Source organism: Acomys minous (genome assembly GCF_964271855.1).
Source record: "Acomys minous genome assembly, chromosome: 12".
Taxonomy (NCBI): domain Eukaryota; kingdom Metazoa; phylum Chordata; class Mammalia; order Rodentia; family Muridae; genus Acomys; species Acomys minous.
This window is the reverse complement of record NC_140493.1, coordinates 87,977,872-87,997,978: the sequence shown is the minus strand read 5'-3', so window position 1 is coordinate 87,997,978 and position 20,107 is coordinate 87,977,872. Positions and strand designations below refer to the sequence as shown.

The 20,107-nt window shown below is 50.6% G+C and overlaps 1 protein-coding gene across 1 annotated transcript; it reads right to left on the bottom strand.

Moving 5' to 3' along the window:
- Positions 1 to 6,823: 6,823 nt before the first annotated feature.
- Positions 6,824 to 19,703, bottom strand: PHB1 (prohibitin 1). Its single transcript, XM_084749956.1, has 7 exons — positions 19,633 to 19,703; positions 18,344 to 18,458; positions 15,057 to 15,218; positions 11,498 to 11,640; positions 11,254 to 11,370; positions 8,751 to 8,846; positions 6,824 to 7,202 (listed from the first exon to the last, which is right to left on the bottom strand). The coding sequence occupies exons 2-7, from the start codon at positions 18,429 to 18,431 to the stop codon at positions 6,990 to 6,992; spliced, it is 819 nt and encodes a 272-aa protein (XP_084606082.1). The 5' UTR covers positions 18,432 to 18,458; positions 19,633 to 19,703; the 3' UTR covers positions 6,824 to 6,989.
- Positions 19,704 to 20,107: the final 404 nt, after the last annotated feature.

Sequence of the window (20,107 nt, the reverse complement as noted above, 5' to 3'; positions counted from 1 at the left end):
TGGAGTCAGAAAGAGAGGCTCGGAGGTTGCACTGACCCTGCTGCTGGGTCCTGGATATCCATCACTTAACCCATCGGATGACCAGCAACTGTTAAATAAAGCATTTGTATTAAAAAAAGAAAGAAAGAAAGAAAGAAAGGAAAGAAAAGGAAGAAAGGTTTATTTGGACTCACAGCCTGTGAGGCTTCAGTCCACCGTCAGCTGGCTCATTGCTTTGAGACAGAAACGTCATTGGTCATTACAGCAAGAGCATGTAGAGGGACACGGCTTCCCTCATAACAGCATTGGAGAGTTGGGGGTAAGGAGGAAGAAAGGAACAGAGGGCCAGACTCATGCCCACTTCTTCCAGTGAGGTCTTACTGCCTAGTTTCCACCTTCTCTCAAGGTCATTACATTGTGAACCCATCAATGGGTTAATCTTGTGTGTGTGCGCGTGCATGTGTGTGAGTGTATGCACACACGAGAGTGCCTGTGTGCACAAGCGTGTGTGCACACATAGGTACATGCATATACAGTTGTGCACAGCTACCAGCCTATGTGCAGAGACTAAAGGGAGATGTCCAAGTCTTGTGTTTTGCTCTATTACTCTGGATTTTCATAAGATAGGGTGTTTCACCGATCCTGGAGTTTGCTATTTATTTAATTCTTTTCTGGATAGGCCAGTGGCCCACAATCCCAGCAAGCCCTTCCGTCTTTATCCAAGCCCATGCTGGGGTTACAGATACTAATAACAATGCCTGCCTTTTTTTTATATAGGTGCTGGGGATATGAGCTCAGGATATGTATGTATGTATTTATGTATGTATATATGTATATAATTTATTTTTATTTTACATACAGTATTCTGCTTGCGTGTATGTCTGTATGTGGGTGTCAGAGTCCCTGGAGCTGGAATTACAGACACTTGTGAGCTGCCGTGTGGGTGCTGGGAATTGAACCAGGGCCCTTTGGAAGAAAAGCTAGTGGTCTTAACCGCTGAGCTATCTCTCCAGTCCCTGAACTCAGGATTTCATGCTTACGTAGAAAGCGCTGTTATCCACTGTGAAATCTTACTGATTTAGGTTAGAACCCTCATGACTTACTCAGTTCCCCCAAATTACACCTTTGGACATTGCATTAGGAACCAAGTCTTCAATGCATGAGTGTTTTATTTATTTATTTATATTTATGCCTTTTTTTTTTTTTTTTTTTTTTGGTTTTTCGAGACAGGGTTTCTCTCTGTAGCCCTGGCTGTCCTGGACTCCCTTTGTAGACCAGGCTGGCCTCGAACTCACAGTCATCCGCCTGCCTCTGCCTCCCGAGTGCTGGGATTAAAGGCATGCGCCACCAACCACCTGGCTGCATGAGTGTTTTATATCCAAACGACAATAGTAAAATCCTCAGGTTTTTTTTTTTTAGCTAGTTTGTCGTTGTTATTGTAGCTGAAGTTGTTTCTTTTGTTTTTTACTGTTTGGTACTGCAGATGGAATGGCTCCACCCCCAGACTCCCCTACCCCACTCCCCCACCCCTCCACCCCCCACCTTGTACATGGTAGACAAGTGCTTGAGCTCCATCTCCAGCCCTCTCACTTTTGTTTTTATTTGTTAATTAAAAAGCAAGCAAAAAACAAACAAACAAACAAACAACAGGGGCTGGAGAGATGGCTTAGTGGTTAAGAGCACTGGCTGCTCTCCCAGAAGATGATGACAGTCCTGCTCCCTGGATCCTGTGGGATGTCTGTCAAGACTCCTGGCCCTCTGCACCTAAAGGAAGGCTCCCTGCTCAGGTCTTTGCCATCTGGGATGTCAGTGGAGTACAGTTAGAAGGGAAGGGGGGTCCTGGAGGAAAGATGTGCCGAAGAGGACCTTGCCAGAGTCAGAGGAGGCAGCTCAGGGTAAGGGGAAAATCCCTCAAACTGCAAAAGGTCAGGTTTGGTACAACTGACCATAAAGAGCCTTTGCAGGTTCTCTTCGGGTCTGTGACTGTCTAGGACGGGCAGGACCTTAGCTAGCATGTCAGGACCTACTGTGCTAGAAGCCATGATTTTCGGGGGTCAAGGGGCTCATCACTCCCCTTTGTCCCCATCCTTGGCTGTAGCCTCTTCTTCCATTTGTCAGGATGGTCCAGCAGTAAATGCCTCCCAGAGGACAGAGCCAGAGAAATAAGGGCATTTGACCCACATCTAGACCTCATCGTAGACCTATTAGGTTCCCCTTCCTTCCTAAACCCCATTTGCTCCCACATTCTCCTTCTAGTGCTTTGGACATGTGTGTAAGCCAGTGAACAGCAGATGGTGCAGATCTGCATGTCAGGGCCTCAGTGTAATTGCTCCTTGGATCATTGTGGCCATGGGCACAATCGAGGACCCTGGTGACAATACTGTACCTGACAACTCCCCCTGGGGCCTGAGGCCTCCTGATTCTAGCACTCTTACCTTTGAGATGGTCAGATCCCCCAAGTCAGGGGTCAGCCATGTTTTCTAGAGAAGGAGAGAGAGAGAGTACTTTAAGCTCTGCTACAACCCTTCAGTGCTGTGGCTGGAGCATAGACAGTTGCACCCCAAACCACCCCAGCTATGGACATTAAACATGCACAACTTTAACGTGTCACAAGGTATCATCCCTTTGATTTCCCCCTTCAGCTATTTATTTATGATTTATTTATTACTATGTATATAGTGCTCTGTACTATAGTGCATGTACACCTGCGTGCCAGAAGAAGCCATCAGACCACATTATAGATGGTTGTGAGCCACCATGTGGTTGCTGGGAATTGAACTCAGGACCTCTGGAAGAGCAGCCAGTGCTCTTAACCTCTGAGCCATCTCTCCAGCCCCCATTTCGGCCCTTTAAAAGTATAGAAGCAGTTCCAGCTTGTAAGCCATACAAAAACACGTAGTGGCTACGGTGGCTTGTAGGTGACAGTTCATCAGCTCCGAAGTATTTACAGCTTTTGCGGCGAAACTTAGATGGGCCCAGCCTATGTCTTGTCCTGCTAGTCAGGCAGTTTGTTCTCTTCTCCCAAGATTACAACAGCCTTCAGATCCCCCACAGCGGCCCTGCCATTTTGGCTTTTCCTACTCTGTTTGTTTTGTTTGTTAGTTTTTGGTTTTTCGAGACAGGGTTTCTCTATGAAGCCCTGGCTGTCCTGGACTCACTTTGTAGACCAGGGTGGTCTCGAACTCACAGAGATCCGTCTGCCTCTGCCTCCCGAGCGCTGGGGTTAAAGGTGTGTGCCACCACGCCTGGCTTGCGTTTCCTCCTCTTTAGCAGTGGCTGGACCAGAGGGGCTGGTAGAGGAACTCCCTCTCCTCCATCTCCCCAGAGTTAAGGGCAAGAGAGCTCTCTTCCGGCTACAAACTAGGCCCAGTATATTTCCATCCATCCTCTCTCCCGGCTATGCCTCATCTGGGCTTTGCCAAAGCATCCAAGCATCTACCATCAGGAGTGTGGATGACACTGTTCAGGCCAGGCAGAGGCAGTAGGGGAGGGGACAGGAGACCATGGACAAAAGTGTTGCTGAAGAGAAGCAACTGAACCAAGACTTAAAGGTCAGGGCATCTAGGAGCTGGCGAGATGGCTCAGTGGTTAAGAGCACTGAATGCTCTTCCAGAGGACCCGGGTTCAATTCCCACCACCCACATGGCTATCTATAACTCCAGTTCCAAGGGCAACCCTCACGCAGATAGATATACATGCAGGCCAAACACCCATATACATTATATATCAGAGCATCTGGACCTGTGGGGTGTTGGGGAAGGGCAGGCTTCCCAATATGAGGTGACTGTGAGAAAAGATACAGCACAGGAATGGGGTCGGGGACAGACAAGATCAGTGCTGGCTATCAGTGCTATTGACAAAAAAAAAAAAAGGGCCTTGCTCACACAGCCTCCTTCTTACCCAGGTTACTTCCCACAGAGCCGGTGGCTTCATCCAAAAATTATTGGCAGATGGCAAAGGTCATGGGGAGGTCCTAACTACACAGTTCCCCTTGCTGTCGCTGGAAGGCCCCGTTAGACAGCATGGCATTGGCAAACCGGGCATAGGGTGACAACCCTAGCTCAGGGTGGAGAGAAAGGAGAATCAAGAAATCCAGGCTAGCCTGTGCTACACAAGAGCCTGCCTCACAAAAATAAATACATAAATAGCAAATAAAGACAGATGTCCTTTGCTAACCAGCTATTTGACAAATACTCCATCGCCTTTCTCCTTTTTTCACAGAAGCCCATGCTGGGATGACTACAACCCTGCCCCGCCAGCAGGAACCAACCTAGCAAGTTTTCCCCGAAGCGAGGAAAAGGGCCAGCCGCTGAGGTTTCTTTCCCTTGCCTGTTCAGGGTCCACTGTCTTAGCATGCAAGCCTTCGAGCCTGAACAAGGACGCTATTCATCCTCCACGGCGCCAAAGGAGAGGAAGCCACTTCCTGTTCTCTCCCTTCCTGACCAGACCAGGACAGGACACGGCTCCTCATCCCAGCCAGGGAGAGTGGGGTTGATAAAAGCCCATTGTAACAGTCTCGCAAACCTGGAGGCAACGGGGGTGGGGGTGGGGGTGGGTGGGGGTGGGGTGGGGGGGTGGGGGGGTGGGGGGGTGGGGGGGGTGGGGGGGTGGGGGGTGGGGGGGTGGGGGGGTGGGGGGGGGTGGGGGGGTGGGGGGGGTGGGGGGGTGGGGGGTGGGGGGGTGGGGGGGTGGGGGGGTGGGGGGGTGGGGGGGGTGGGGGGGTGGGGGGTGGGGGGGTGGCTAAGAAGCCCCTTCCCAGCCCTTGAACATTTGTAAAAAGAATTATTCTGTGGAAGTGAAGGCAGAGAGGGGCCTCAAGGTTGCCACGAGGATGCACCTCTGCCATCCGCCACAGGGAGGCTAACAGCGGAGCCAGCAGGGGAGCAGCCTGCCACCCTGTGGGCTGCCCTGAGGCAGGAGGGAATCCAGTCACTACCAATAGGCAGCTTTACAGTTCGGGGGCTCCCGGACACCTGGAAATGAAACCCAATCTCCTGACCAAATGCAGGAAACACAAGGGTCCTTAAAAGGGCCTGAGGGAGAGAGAGGGGCCTCTTGCCTCCTCCTCCCAAGGGTGTCCAAAGTAATAAATAGCAGGAAAAGAGGAAGGCTGTGGGGTGGATGCTGCTCTGGAACTTATTAGAAAGAGGCCTTTCTGCTGCAGCCTCAGTGTGCTTGAGCCAGCCACCTCATCATCTGCAGGCCTCCCTGGCCTTGCAAGCAGATGCACAAGCAAGGAGAGACAGCAGGGCTGAGACTGCAAGGGACACCCAGGCAAGCAGTGAGACGGAAGCCTCGGGTACCAGCTTTGTGGGCCAGGAGCCCAGAGATCAGATTCTGCATAGGCTCAGGGAAAGGTGTTGGGAAACCCCCCATCCTTTAGCTCCACCCCAAATCTGTCCAGCTGTCCAACCTGGCCCCGTGGGAGAGCACTGCAGGGTCCAGGTTAGACAGGAGCTTGGAGCCTTCCTAAGGGCCCCTCTGTTTGGCCAGGTGGCGAGAGGAGAAAGTGTTTCTGCCTTGTTCCTAAAAAATTCGTGGGTGGGTGGTTGGTGCTGTTCATTTCTCAGTCCTGGGCCAGCATACATTTAATATTCCTCAGATGCCAAGACACGGCCAATCACAAGCAAGGCGAGGCAGAGTAACCCACTGCAGAGAAATTCCAGCCACCTGCCGTCCAGCAGAGGCCAGGAAGGGCCTGGGTGTGAACATCTGATACTAACTGCATACATCCTAGCAGGGGAGCCCTGACCAGGGTTTGGTGAGTAGAGCAACCCCGTCTGTGGTGGTACTCAAACACAGAAGGAAAGAAACCTCTTCCCCTGCCTCTCCTCCTAAGAACTCATTTCACGACAAACTCACCCAGGGTTTGGTACCAAGGTTCACTTCAGGATGGGGTAGGATCCAGCACACATCGCTAGGCGCGCTTTCTGCTTTTCTGCCTTGCTGGCTATCCCTCCCCCGTCCGGTGATAGAAACACGCACACACAACTGCCGGCAGGACACTCTGTTCTGATCCTCTGGCTCCCACAGGTTACAAACAAACCCTGAAGGCAGCTGGAAGGTCTGAGTGTCATTTACTGACAGCAGCTTACACTGTGCTTTCTTCCCTTGATTGCTTCCTTCGGAGCACTGGCCCGCAGCCCTTGGGAAGGAAGGGCAAACTCTGAGAGAGAGAGCGAGCGGGAAGGCAGATGCACGTGTCCTTAGCAGGTGTGCTGGGGGTCCCCCCACTCCCGCCCCCCCCCCCCCCGGCAGGATGCAATCCTTCAAGTTGGAATCCCATTGGGTATTTAAGAGGACCGAGGTGGGGGGTGGAGAGGAAGTCTTCAGCAGGACTCACATCTTAGTCCAGGCCTCTTGTACTATCCAAGTCCATCCCTGTTTTAGGACTCTGGTGGGGGCAGCAACATCGGGCCCACGCACCTTGATGGGCCGATTCTTCACTCCATGCCCTGTTCCCGCACACCTGCTTCCGCTGGTCAGTTAAGAGGGAACGGGCCTTAAAAGTTAAGATGGACCACTTCCTCTGGCCCCTCCCCAGCTGCATTTGCGCAGGTTCAAATGGCTGGAAAAACTGAGAGCTTGCCTTTTTGGTTCAACCGTGGCACTGTCTTTAAATCTTCAATAAATGACAAGATGGAGGCTATAGGTCTACTCAGGCTGCCAGCCGTGCTCCCCATCCATCACACACACTGCCCTGCCTTTCTTCTGCCGACTGCCAGTGCCTAGGGTGGAAGAGGCCAGCAGGCTCCTAAAAGCTCAGTCAGAGCCAGTCTGCATAGGCACTTGGCAATTCTGGATATCAAAGTAGGTTAAAGAAAAAACGCTGAACAATAAAAGCTTCGTTTTATAATTAAAGATCTGAAGTGATTTTACTTTTATTTCCTTCACTTTAAGCCAATCATGAAATTTCACAGTGATTTCTGGGGTGGGGCAGAACGTAGGCGCCATTCAGAACGCTCGAGGCTGTGGCCTGGCTGGCCTGAGGAGTCGAAGCAGGGGAGGCCTCACTGGGGAAGCTGCAGGAGCACGGACTGCCCGGCTGGCAGGTAGGTGATGTTGCGAGAGCGGGAGAGCTGGTATGCAATGTCCTCAGCTGCTTCCAGCTTTCGCAGCTCTATCAGGCCATCACCGGCTGTGGCCAGCGAGTTGGCGATCAGCTCAGCTGCCTTGGAGTCGCCCTCAGCGGAGATAATGGCTGCCTTCTTCTGCTGCTCAGCCTATAGGAGAGGAGGTGGAGAGGCTGGGATTACATCAAAGCATTGCACATCAGGCTGTGGCCTAACCAGGACCGAGCTAGGCACCCTCACAGGGCCCTCAAGGCACTCTGGGAGCATCCTTCCCTTACAAGGGAGTCAATACTGTCCACCTAAGCCTCCTCTCCGCCTTCATGCCCACTTGTCATTGTAGGACATGCTTCTCTTGGCTGTACAGACGTGGCCACTTGTACTCTGATTGAAAGCCACAGAAAGCTGGAGTCAGATCAATCCTTAGGCCCATCTTTCCTTCTGATGCCAAGTCAAAATGACTTCCATTAAAGCCAGGACACCCGGGTGCAGTGGCTAACAACTGCAATCTTAGTGCTAAAGTGAGAGACAGGAGGATCACTGCAAGTTTGGGGCCAGCCTGGTTTACATAGGACATTTTAGGTCAATCAGGGCTACAAACAAATAGTGCCCACGAAAACCCTAGCAGAGTTGGGCTAGGTGTAGCTCAGTGATAGCACATCTAGGGTTTGAACCCTAGCATTGCAAAACAAAACAAGCAAACCAAAAAAAACAAAAATCACCACCAAATTAAGAGCCCAAATGGCTACAAAGAGCAACATGTGCCTAGGACTCTCCTTGAAGTTACATGTGGAAAACCCTGACTCCTCAACATGTACCCCAAGATGCCCTTGGCTCAGCCTACCACTACCTACAGGATGCATCTATCAGGGCATTTGGTTTTCAGAGTATGGGAAGAGAGTGGCTTTAAGACTCTGGCCCCAATACGGTCTTCCCTCCCAGCCTCCACTGTGGCACTGGGCAGAATTCAGCACCCAGCACATGCTAGGTAAGTGTTCTGTCACCAAGCTACATCTAGGCCTAGCCTAGAGCAGGTCAGCATCCAATTTGAAACGTTACATGTTTTCATACATGTTTATTATGCACCCTAGGCAGTGCTAGACCTGCCACAGACCCTGGAGCCACAGCACACACAGAAGGAAGGGCTTATGCCCTCTACAGCTAAATCCCTTTCCTTCTAGATTTAAGAATTGAACATCTTTAGACTAGAAAAATTTAGCAATGGGGCCTGGCAGACAGCAAACAGCCTTTACATACACGAGGAAGAAGAGGATGCTACACAAATACATCGTGTTCCATCACTCTCTGAAACATCTGGATGGATTCAGCAGCAGGGAAAAAAAAATAGCACATCTGGCATATTTGATCTTTTTCGCTGTCAGTTTCACTATGTAACCATGGCATAAAAATAACTCCTCGGTGAAGCCGAAGACACTCCAGGAGCAACATTTTTATGTGTAGGAGAGGGCTTTTGATCTTAGGTGAGGGGAAATGAGTGGGCCGTCAGTGATTTAGGAGCGAAACCTCGTGACAGCTCCCAAAGACTCTGGGACTGATCACAGGAGTGAGGTTCCCCTGACCCTCTTCTGGTTATCGCAGACAGATGACAGATGACCAGTTGTTTCTAGGCCACCCAGCAGATGGGGAAGCCGAGCACAGGAGAAGGGAAAGGCAGCTCCTGCCATCTGGTTGAACGCTCACCTTTTCCACCACAAATCTGGCCCTCTCCGCTTCCTGCTGAGCCACCTGTTTGGCTTCCACTGCTTCTGTGAACTCCTTCCCGAAGGTCAGATGTGTCTGTGGGGAGAAAGTGAGCCCAGCTGAGGCAGTAATTGCTTAGACAGCATCGCGGGGAGGCCGCCCGGCCACTGGCAGGAAGAGGCCAGGAACGGCTCTCGCAGCAGCTGGAGGCACAGGGAGATGCTCTTCTGTCTCGACTTCCCTGTTCGCACTTCTGTATTCTCAGCTGCTCACACTGCTTACACAGAATTCTGTCACCCGCACTGTGGTCGCCCCCATGAGGAAAACGGCACCTGGGGCTTTAGATGGGGCCCGTGGACACTAGAAGGGATCTACTCAATCCATCACCTCCCTAGGAGACTGATGGGTCCCAGGACCCCCACCACTGACTGTTGCTCTTCCAAGATCTTTTGATGCCCTGTTCCAAGACTTGGGGGGGTGGGGGGGGGAGGCAGATGGAAAACTGAGCCCCTGAGAGCAGGGGATACAGCTAGTTCCCAGGGATGCAGGCGCCTCATGCTCTCTGCTTATGGATTAACCAGGCCGCTTCCTTCTCACGGCACTTCTACCCCTAGACAGGAAGACAGAGAAGGCGGCGTGCAAATCATGGCATCCCCAACACACAAGTAGCTCTGGTAAAGGTTTTAAAAGAAAGGCAGGTAAAGCCATTGGTCAGGGTGAGATCTTCCCTAAGCACATAAGTAGCTGGGACTATCTGGCTGAAGGGGCTGTTCTCTAAAGATAGTACAGAAAAGGGGACAGATCTCAGAGCGCCCAAGGCCTAGCCTAGAGCAGGTCACAGCACCCAACATTTTATTGAGAAGAAGGCACAGGGGCTGGAGATGGCTCAGTGGGTAGGAGCATTTGCTGTTCTTGCAGAGGACCCAAGTTTGATTCTCAGCGCCCACATGGTGACTCACAACCATCTGTAGCTCTAGTTATAGGGCATCTAAGGCATGCACGTGGCACACTTGCATACATGGAGATAAAACATAAACACATGAGTAAAAACATAAATAAATCTAGGGGGGAAAACCTGAGAGGGCCAAGTGAAGAAAGGCTCAAATACAATCAAATACAATCAAATAAAATCAGGTTCAAATACAATCTGCCTCACTTCCTCCTTCAGCCTCCAACCTAAGCGACCCCAAAGTTTAGTGGAGAAAATCTTGGCCCCACATCTTCTACAGTTTTACTCGCCTAAGTCTTCCAGTTTGTTTCTGCTCCTTTCTGAGACAGTCTTACTCTGTGGCCCAGGTGGGCTGGAACTCACAGCAAGACAGGGCCGAGATTACAGGCATGGGCCAGTATGCCCAGTGAAGTCTCTACTACAGCTGTTCTACTCTGCCGGATCCACTCTTGGGCTCTTGTTCAAAGGCTGGATACGGAAATACAATCCTAAGAATTGAAAAGCTAAACGTGTCATTAAAGAATAAAATCTCTTTCAGGGCCAGCTGAGGGCAGCAAATTCCCCAGGAAATCTAATTTTCTTCTCACACCTCATAGCTCTGGTTTCTTGTGGTCAGCCCACATTTCCCCAGGATGGAGCATGTGGTCAGAGTCTAGAAGGATGCCAAGTTTCTCTTAGGCTTTTACTCCATGCATTCTCACAGCCAAGGTGCTTGTGTTAACAGTGGAAGAGCCTGAGGTAAGGCCCTCTGCAGAGCCAACGGCTGCAGCCTGGCATGCTGCCAGGAGAGGGAGCCCTTCCCCTAGGAGAGAGAGAGAGAGGAAAGGGGCTGTGCCTGGAGGGGAGTAGAGACTGCTCACAGAATGGCTGTTTGAACAGCTGCACAGATGCTGAGGGAAAGCTCAGCCTTTCCCAGGTCGGCCACAGAGAGAACAGGAAACACTCTGCCTTGCTACCCGATTTCCCGGAGACCCTGGAAACAGTCAGAAACGCTATGCTGCCTGTACCGCCTTCTGTTTAAGTTACGACACCCAGGGTCACATTAATATGGAGAATATAAAGACTCAAGAGGCTAGCTTACAGCTCAGGGGCATCACCTGTCCCTGCACACCAGGCCTGGGGAGACGGTCGCTTGTCCTCCATCACCTTTCACCAGGGGCCCCCAGGACTTCCATCACTAAGCTCGGACCCTCGGTGCTCCGGAGTCCTTGAGCCAAGCTGGACCTACTAAGGAGGGGAAGACTATCCGCCTCTCCCTGGGCTGACAAAGCCAACAGGAACCACTTTCCACGGAGCTTTGAAAGTAGTCCAGTGGTTAGGGACCACAGGGCAACCAGAGGTTATTAGAAAAATGTGTGTGGCAGATGGGATGTAAAAAATGCTCAATCAAAAACAGACCCGAGGCGAAGATGGCTTCAGGCACTAGGAAGTTTTCTCAACATTTTCAAGCCCCAGATCCGGTTAAGTGGATCTAGGACCAAGCCCAGAAAAAAAAAGCCAGTCACTAAAGCAAAAAAAGCAGCCGCTTTCCCTCAGCCTCCCCACGGATCTTACCAGGGACACGTCATCCAGGATGAGCCCAAATGTCGCCGCTCTCTCTGTGAGGTCATCGCTCACCTGCCTGGAGACCAGCTCTCGCTGGGTAATCAATTCTCCAGCGTCGAAGCGAGCCTGGAAAAGGGACAGGCGGAAAGCCGGCAGGTTACTGAGGAAGGAGGGCTGGGACCCGGCCATGTGCCCCTTGCTACCTGGCCACCTCTAGGGCTGCGCTTTGGGCTTGAGGGTCCTGTTCACTCACCACCACTGACTTGAGGATCTCTGTGGTGATAGAAGGCAGCACCCGTTCATCGTAGTCCTCGCCGATGCTCGTGTAGATACGAGGAAGCTGGCTGGCCACCGGCCGGAAGAGGATGCGTAGTGTGATGTTGACGTTCTGCAGGTCTTTGGGTGGGGAATACACGGGAGTTAAACACGAAAACCACACTTCCTACCGTAAGTCCACTACCAGCCACCTACTGAACTTCAGCTAGACCCTAGAGGAAGGAGGCGGCTATGCTGGTTCCTCGGCAGAGCCCAGCAGAGCACTCAATACCACAGAACCAGGAACCTATGACAGTATGGGGGTGCACTGGCTTTTCAGTACACCCTGAATGCTCTCTGATGAGAGCAGTTCTCACTGGGTGACTAGAGAGAGCGTTTGAAACCGTATGCCTTAAGGCAACACATAAGCTAATGCCAAGAATTCTAGAGTGGGGGCTGGAGAGATGGCTCAGAGGTTAAGAGCACTGACTGCTCTTCTAGAGGTCCTGAGTCCAATTCCCAGCCACATGGTGGCTCACAACCATCTATAATGTGATCTGGTGCCCTCTTCTGGCCTGCAGTTGTACATGCAGACACAACATTGCATATGTAATAAATAAATCTTAAAAAAAAAAAAAAAAAAAAAAGAATTGCAGAGTGAGCCTTTCCAAGGGCTAGTGTGTGCTCAAGTCAGGAATCAGGCCTGGGGTACTGGGACTGGCCACCTGCTGGTTACTAATGAGGCAGCCCGTGAAGCCTTAGCCAAAATAAGCGTATCATTCTGTGAGAATGGGGAAAAACCAAGGGGGGGGGGGGCGGGAACCAGAGGAGAAACCAGTGGAGACAACACCATCGCACACATAGACTAATGGTAGTTATCAGATCCATCCAGAGCCGGCTTCCTGATATCTGAGAGCAGGTGGCAGATTGCCCCACGACACTGATACGACACTGATGTGCAAGGAGTTCTAACAGTCTAAATACAGGCAGCTAAGCCAGCGGCAGGCTCAGTACCCACATGCATGCGAGGAGACAGTCAGCTCCACCTGCTCCCTGACCAGTCAGGCCTGCGCAGAGCCTAAGCCTCCAGCACCACCAGCCAAGAGCCGCCTATGAGTTGAAGTCCTGACCCACGCACCGAGAGGTGGGAAATTTCATGAACAGGGTCTCTCTGTGTAGCCTTGGCTGGCCTGGACTCGCTTTGTAGACCAGGCTGGCCTCGAACTCACAGAGATCCTCCTACCCCTGCCTCTTGAGTGCTGGGATTAAAGGTGTGCACCACTGCGCCCCAGCCTAGGTCCCAAAGTTCAGGTACAAACACAACTTAACACAACTGTGAGACAACACAGAAGGGAAGCCCCAAGGCAGGAGGTTTGGAAGCAGTATTTTTATTTTGTCTTTTTTTTCTCCCCAGAGCTGAGGATCGAACCCAGGGCCTGCAAGCGCTCTACCAGTGAGCTAAATCTCCAACCCCTGGAAGCAGGATTTTAAATTCAGCCTCAGTCTTCTCCATTATGCCTCGCCCCACCTTTGATTTCCTCTTTGCAGCAGGTGAGGCAGTCCCAGCACACTGCAAGGAGCAGCAGGAAGACTTCCTATCCCCGCCCCCCGCCTCAGATTCTCCCAACGAGAGGTCTGTGGCAGGGAGACCGGGCAGCTCTCTGTGCTCCACACGCCCTTGGCCATCTTCTCCTTGAGAGCTGTTACAGCGGCTTGTTCTCACAGCCGTCCTCCTGAGGACTCTTTTTGGTCAGCTCTGTACTCCAGCCTTCGACTCAGTACCAAGTTTGGCACAAGGAGCAAACATCATCAATGGCTGCAGCACACCAAGCCCATGGGACCCCCCTCCTTCCCACAGTTCCCTTTGCTGCCTGCACTCGCTGGGGGAGGGGAATGGTAAGGGCCGGCCACTTCAGGCTCTAACTAGAAAGCCAGTGGAGTATCTCACGCACAGGGCTGTGTGGCCCCGCCTGAGAGAGCAATTTGAGGTCCGCCCCGCTGGAGCAGAGGCCATGGAAAGCGAGGCAAAGGGAAAGCTGTCAGCCACAAGGGCAGACAAATGGCCAAAGACCAGTTTGGACAGTCACTCTGGGGAACAAGCACTGATGGGAAGCGTCAGCCACGGCAGAAGACACATTTAGAGCTCCTCAAAGTTAGAACAGTGTGCAGCTTCTCCCCCTAAGCTTTATTTTACTTTATGTATACGGATGCTTTATCTACATGTAGGTATGAGCACCACATGTGTGCCTGATGGATCCCCCGCAACTGGGGTTATGGACAACGGTGTCACCATGTGGGTGCTGGAAACTAAGCCCAGGTTCTCGGCAAGAGCAACAGTGCTCTTAACCACTGAGTCATGCTTCCAGCCCCTAACACGAAACTCTTAGGTTATAACCCTTTATATATTTGTCTCTGGATTTATCCTGCTGCCTGTGTTTACTTGAAATATGTATTTCAGTCTACAAATCCATACACAGCCCTCTAGAGCAGCCACACTACGAGTTTTGTTTTTCGAGACAGGGTTTCTCTGTGTAGCCTTGGCTGTCCTGAACTCGCTTTGTAGACCAGGCTGGCCTTGAACTCACAGCGATCCACCTGCTTCTGCCTCCCAAGTGCTAGGATTAAAGTCGTGCGCCACCACGCCCGGCCCATATGTGAGTTCTTTATACATTTTTAAATTACAATTTTTATTTACATACTTTATGTGCATGTGTGTGTGTTTGTGTGTATCACAGTACATATGTGGAGGTCAGAAGACAGCTTGCAGGACTCAGTTCTCTGCTTCCACAGTGTGGTTTCTGGAGAGCAAACGCAGGCTTGGTGCCAGGAGCTACTCACTGACCTACTCACCAGCCTGAAATAATTTTATATTTTTAATTAACCTTTAAAACATGCATTTGCGTATTACGCATTATGTGTGTGTAGAGGTCAAAGGACAACTTGCAGGAATCAGTTCTTTCCTCCTATCACATCAGACCTCGGGACTGAACTCAGCAAGCGGAGCACTGGGGTTTATTATATATAACACTTCTTTTCCTTTCCTTCCATTTTTTTTTTTTTCTGAAATGGGGACTCATATCTATAAGAGGCTAGCCTCAAGTTCACTATGTAGTCAAAGACGACCCTGAACTTCTGATCCTGCTGCTCTGCCTCCTCCGCAGTGCTGGGACCACAGGCCGTGCATCACAACACTCACCAACTGAGTTACGTCTCCAGACGCACGCGACAGCACTTTCCTATATTGAGTCTTTATCCTTGGTGTCCCTTCCTCCAAAGCCCTCGAGGACCCCTGCACATTCCCATGCTAGAAACTCATATGCTCTCTCTGGTTTTCTGAGACAGGGTTTCTCTGTGTAGCCCTGGCTGTCCTGGAACTCGCTCTGTAGACCAGGCTGGCCTCGAACTCACAGAGATCCGCCTGCCTCTGCCTCCCGAGTGCTGGGACTAAAGGCGTGCGCCACCACTGCTGCCCAGCAGTATCCTAGATGCTTCTAGAATGAACACAACAGCACAGTGCACCTGCACACATCTTTTCTATAGCCACAGGCGAGACTCACCTTTGCTGCCAGTGATGACTGGTACATTCCGTGGTCGAGAGCGGCAGTCGAAGATAATTGGTTTCTGTACCCAAGGGATGAGAAAGTGAGTCCCTTCCCCTACCACAACGTCCTGTACTCCTCGGAATCGGTCGAAGATGACAGCTCTGTGCCCAGCATCCACTAGGAAGGAACAATAATGAGAAGTCAGAAAAACCCTGTCGCCCTTTAGCACGGAGAGTCCGCTATCTCTGCAAGACCCTTCCTTGCCTCTTTCTTTACTTTAAAATCTGTAAAAATTCCTAATTTCAGAGTGTCTATATGTCCATGTGTGCACGTGCCTTGATGCTCACGTAGAGGTCAGAGGTCAACTACAGGAGTCAGTTCTCTCCTCCCACCAAATGGGTTCTGGGAATTAAACTTAGGTTATCAGGCTTGACAGCAAGTGTCTTTGCCCACTGAGCCACCCTGCCAATCTTTTATTTTCAGAAATAATATCCTGTGATTGGGAGGGGGCCACGTGCAGGCTGTTATGCATGTGTGGATGTCAGAAGACATTGGAGCCTGTTTGTTTCTTCTGTTTTTGCACAGGCTCCCAGGACAGAATGCAGGTCACCAGGCTTGTGCAGGGCATGCTTTTACAGGCTAAGCCACCTCACGGCCTTTTTACATTTTTATTTATTTTATTTTATTTTTAAATATTTGAAGAGTTTAGACCCCTGCCCTTTCCTCTCATTTATTAGGTTTCCTCCTTCTGCGCTGTAAGTCGCCCTAGGGACTTCCGTAAAGGGCTGCTCCTTGGCACGCTTTCCCCTTTAAAGAACCGGCCACTGAATCTCTCTGATCAACCAACCACCCGACCCCAACCCCCACCAACCAGCACCATTCCAGGAATCACCTCCCAAGAGTTCTATAACTCAAGAGACCTTCCCCAGATGACATGTATACACTGGCTCCAATTTAACCTGAAGCTCCCAGAAGCAGGGATCATCACCATGGGAACCCTAAGCTATAGATATTTCCATTGCTTTGTTTTGTTTTGTGACAGGGTCTCAGGATATAGTGCAGACGAGCCTGGAACCCAGTCTCGCCCCGCCCTGGCCAGCAGTGCAAGTATGAGGAGGGTATCTCTCTGCTCAGCATCCCTCTCTGTTTTGTAAGATAGGTTCTTACTATGTAACTCTGGCTGTCCTGGAACTTGTTTCATAGACCAGGCTGGCCTGGAGCCTCCGTTTCATGAGCACTGGGTTTAGCGGCCTTCACCACTGCCGCCACCACCACCTGGCTTGTTTTATTTTTGCTTTTGGAAACAGGGTTTCTCTGTGTAGCCTTGGCTGTCCTGGACTCGTTTTGTAGACCAGGCTGGCTTCAAATTTAGAGAGAGCCACCCGACTCTGCCTCTCCAAGTGCTGGGATTATAGGCTGGCATCACCAAGACCAGCTTTGTTTTTCAAGATAGGTTTTTACTATGTAGATCAAGCTGGACTTAAACTCAGAGATCTCTTGCCTCTACCTCCCGAATACTGGGGCTAAAGGTGTACATCACTGTGGCTGGCTTGCCCAGCATCTTTCTATCAGCTGTTTCTCTACCATTTGGAGGGGATGCAGAGGTGTCCTGTGGTGGACTCAGAAATGTAAAGATATTGTCTAGTTGTACAGATGAAGCCACATGAGCCATGGCACCAAGGCGTGCCTCACAAGCCAAGCAGATCTCTCCCTCTCCCTCCGTCTCTCTCCCTCCCCCGCTCTTCTCTGACTTTTTCAGACAGGGTCTTGCTATGTAACCCAGGTGGGCCTGGAACTCAGGATTCTCATACTGCAGCCTATGAGTGCCGGGATTACAGTCTGACCCCACCAGACCTGGCTGAAGTAGCTCGTTTCCTATTTGAACTTAGAATTGGTCTAAAAACGTTCACTCTGAAAATAATACTCATCAGAAAATCATTCAAAGCCATCCTGGGCTGCTGGAGACATTGTCTTAAACAGCGGGATGCAGCTCTGAGTTGCTTAAAGCGACTGCATCTGTGCTAGGTATAGAGGTGTACACCTTTAGTTCCAGCGGAGGCAAGCAGCTCTCTGAGTTCCAGGCCAGTCAAGAGCTACATGGTAAGACTCTGTCTCAAAAACAAAACAAAACAACATTAAAAACAAAAACAAAACCCCAAACAAACAAACAAACCCACACAAAACAAAAACCATACAGGAGTTGTATCAAATCTGATAGTGTTTTGAAAAAATATCAAAGTTGGAGGGAATCTTTTTTTTTTTTAAGATTTATTTATTTATTATGTATACAGTGTATACAGTATGCTGTATGCATGTACTCCTACAGGCCAGAAGAGGGCACTAGATCTCATTATAGATGGTTATGAGCCACCATGTGGGTGCTGGGACTTGAACTCAGGGCCTTTGGAAGAACAGGCGGTGCTCTTAACCTCTGAGCCACATCTCCAGCCCCTCCTCCTCGTTGCAGGGAATCTTAAGAGGATAAAATAGTTCAGTCACATTGTTTGACCAATGAGAAAGCTCAGGACTAAAAGAAGGGACTTGCCCATAAGGCCATATAATACAGTCAAAGAAAACGCAGTTTAGGCCCTGTGGTACTCTTAAATGCCCAGCAACGTATCTCAAAAATTATTTTCTCTGCAACTAGCTGAGCAAAACCTCCTTTCTCAGGACCTTGTCTCTCAAACCGCTCTAGAGACTTTACCAAGTTACTGCATGCACAGGCAGAAGAAAACCAATGAAATCCTGCCACTCTGCAGAGGCATCTGGGAAATACAGCAGCACTTCAAATGGCTAAAACACTAGAAACATCCAACCAGCAAGCAGACAGGAGGGCTCCTCCTGAACAGAAGTTCTAGGTCGTGCCTCTAAATCTGTGGGTCATGACCCCTTGGCAGGAAAAGAGGAGGGGGGGTCCAAATGCCCTATTATAGGGGTGCCAAAGACCGTTGGAAAACCCAGATATTCACATTACGATTTACAACAGTAACAAAACTAGAGTTATGACGTAGCAATGAAATCATAACTGTATGGATGGGGGTCACCACAGCATGAGAAACTGTATTCAACGGTCAAAGCAGTAGGAAGGCTGAGAACCACTGCCTAAGTGAAGACAGGGCCTCTGATAACACACAACCATGGCTTTTGGGGTAGCGGCAGGTGAGCCCCCTGAAGCCCACACACACACCTTCAGAGAGCAGCTAACATCAGGAGTGTCATATGGGCTTTGCAGACCAACAGGTATCATTCAGAAAGCACCACCCCGCTCGGGGGTGGGGGTGGGGTGGGGTGGTGTGTCTCACCGTTATACAAGGCAGAGTTCACCACGCCTCCTGCAACTGCTAAAGCCAGGCCGAACTTTCCGATGGACTCAAACACCTTGGCAGCCATGACTCCTTCTGTTGCATCCACTCACACCTAAACGAGGGGTGAAAAATAAAACAACTTGACACCAACTTCTCAGAGAAAGCCCTCTCTGGGGCACAGTGTTCACTTCTCACTCATCTAGAATACTCCTTGGGAGCTCTGACTCACTCACTGGACACCCCATAGTAACACACTTTTGCAGGTGGTTTTCTTTTTTTTTCTTTTAAGATTTTATTTAGTTATTTAATGTATATGAGTGCTCTGCCTGCACATACACCTGCAGGCCAGAAGAGGGCATCAGATCACATTTATAGGTAGTTGTGAGGCACCATGTGGTTGCTGGGAATTGAACTCAGGACCTCTGGAAGAGCAGCCAGTGATCTTAACCCCTGAGCCATCTCTCCAGCCCGCAGGTGGTTTTCTTTAGAACCACTCGAATTAAAGAGTCTGGGACACTTGGCTCATCGTAGGAACCACGCTTTGTACCCACGAAGAACTTAGCACCACAGGAAAATCACACTCCTGTTTCCTAGACAAATAGGCCCCAAGAGAGAGGGATGATGCCAAGAACAAAAAAAAGATAATTCCTGTTGGTATTTAAGTTAAGTCGTCCCCAACGGTTCTGTTTAACCTTCAGTCACTTCATGAAAGTTATGACTGGTGAGATGCACGGGAGGTTACGCTATTAAGTTAGTAGAAGCGGGGTTAGAATGAGGAGATCGAATTCTAGAAGGCACTGCAGAAACTCCTCCCCATACCTGTTAATAGGAAAGCGGGCGCTGGCAGGGGTGCAGTGTGGCAAAGCGGCGATGCCCTGGAGGTGGGGCTGCGGCGGGCTGGGGGGGAGCACGTAGCCGACTGACCAGAAACCTCTCAGCCTTGAACTTTTTAATGCCCCGCCCCTGCGTCGCCCTCGGTGCACTCTTCAATTCCTCCCTCCTCTTTCTCAGATTTCAACTGCGAGTCTAGCCCGTTTCCCCCGACACATATTTACCCTCCGTCTCTGACAGTAAGACAGCCCTGTCTATTTCTACTAGTTTCTGGATTTTTCCTCCTCATGTCCCCTCCCCTTGCACAACTCCCACCTCGTTCTGGACTCAGCCTCTCCCCCTTCTCCACTAGGCGGACGCACGCAAGCATCCCGTGCCCTCACCGTCCATAGCAATGCAAAGGAGGGCTGCAAGGACATAGAAACAGAGGCCCGCTCTGCCCCTACCACGCTCACCTGCTTTCACTCTGACCTCCACATGAATTCCCCAGCCTCGCATACTGCGCATGCGCCAGGCAGCTCCTCCCTTTCCCCCCCGCCCTCTTCAAGATTAGTCCCTTCAATTGGTGGAGCCGAGAGAAACGCATTCTGGGAACCGTGGTTTGCAGTCGTCCTCGGGCTCTTGTGACTTTTCTGAGGTCAACTACAATTCCCAAAAGATTATGCAACATCGGGCTCGGTCAGGAAACCTGTCTCTGTTTGGTGGTAACGGATGGGATGTTGCCGCAAAGCCTTTCGGGGGTTGTAGTTCTTTGGTAATAAATGCACGTGCCTACCTACGCAAAAAAAAAAAAGAAGAGGTAATTGCTAGAAGCAGAGTACAGGCTGGATCGCAAAGGAGTTAGGCGTGCACTTGGATGGCGGAAGTAACTGGGTGGTGAAGGAGGGCATTTTGGAAAAAGGTGAGGTGAAAAAAAAGGTGAGGCAGAGG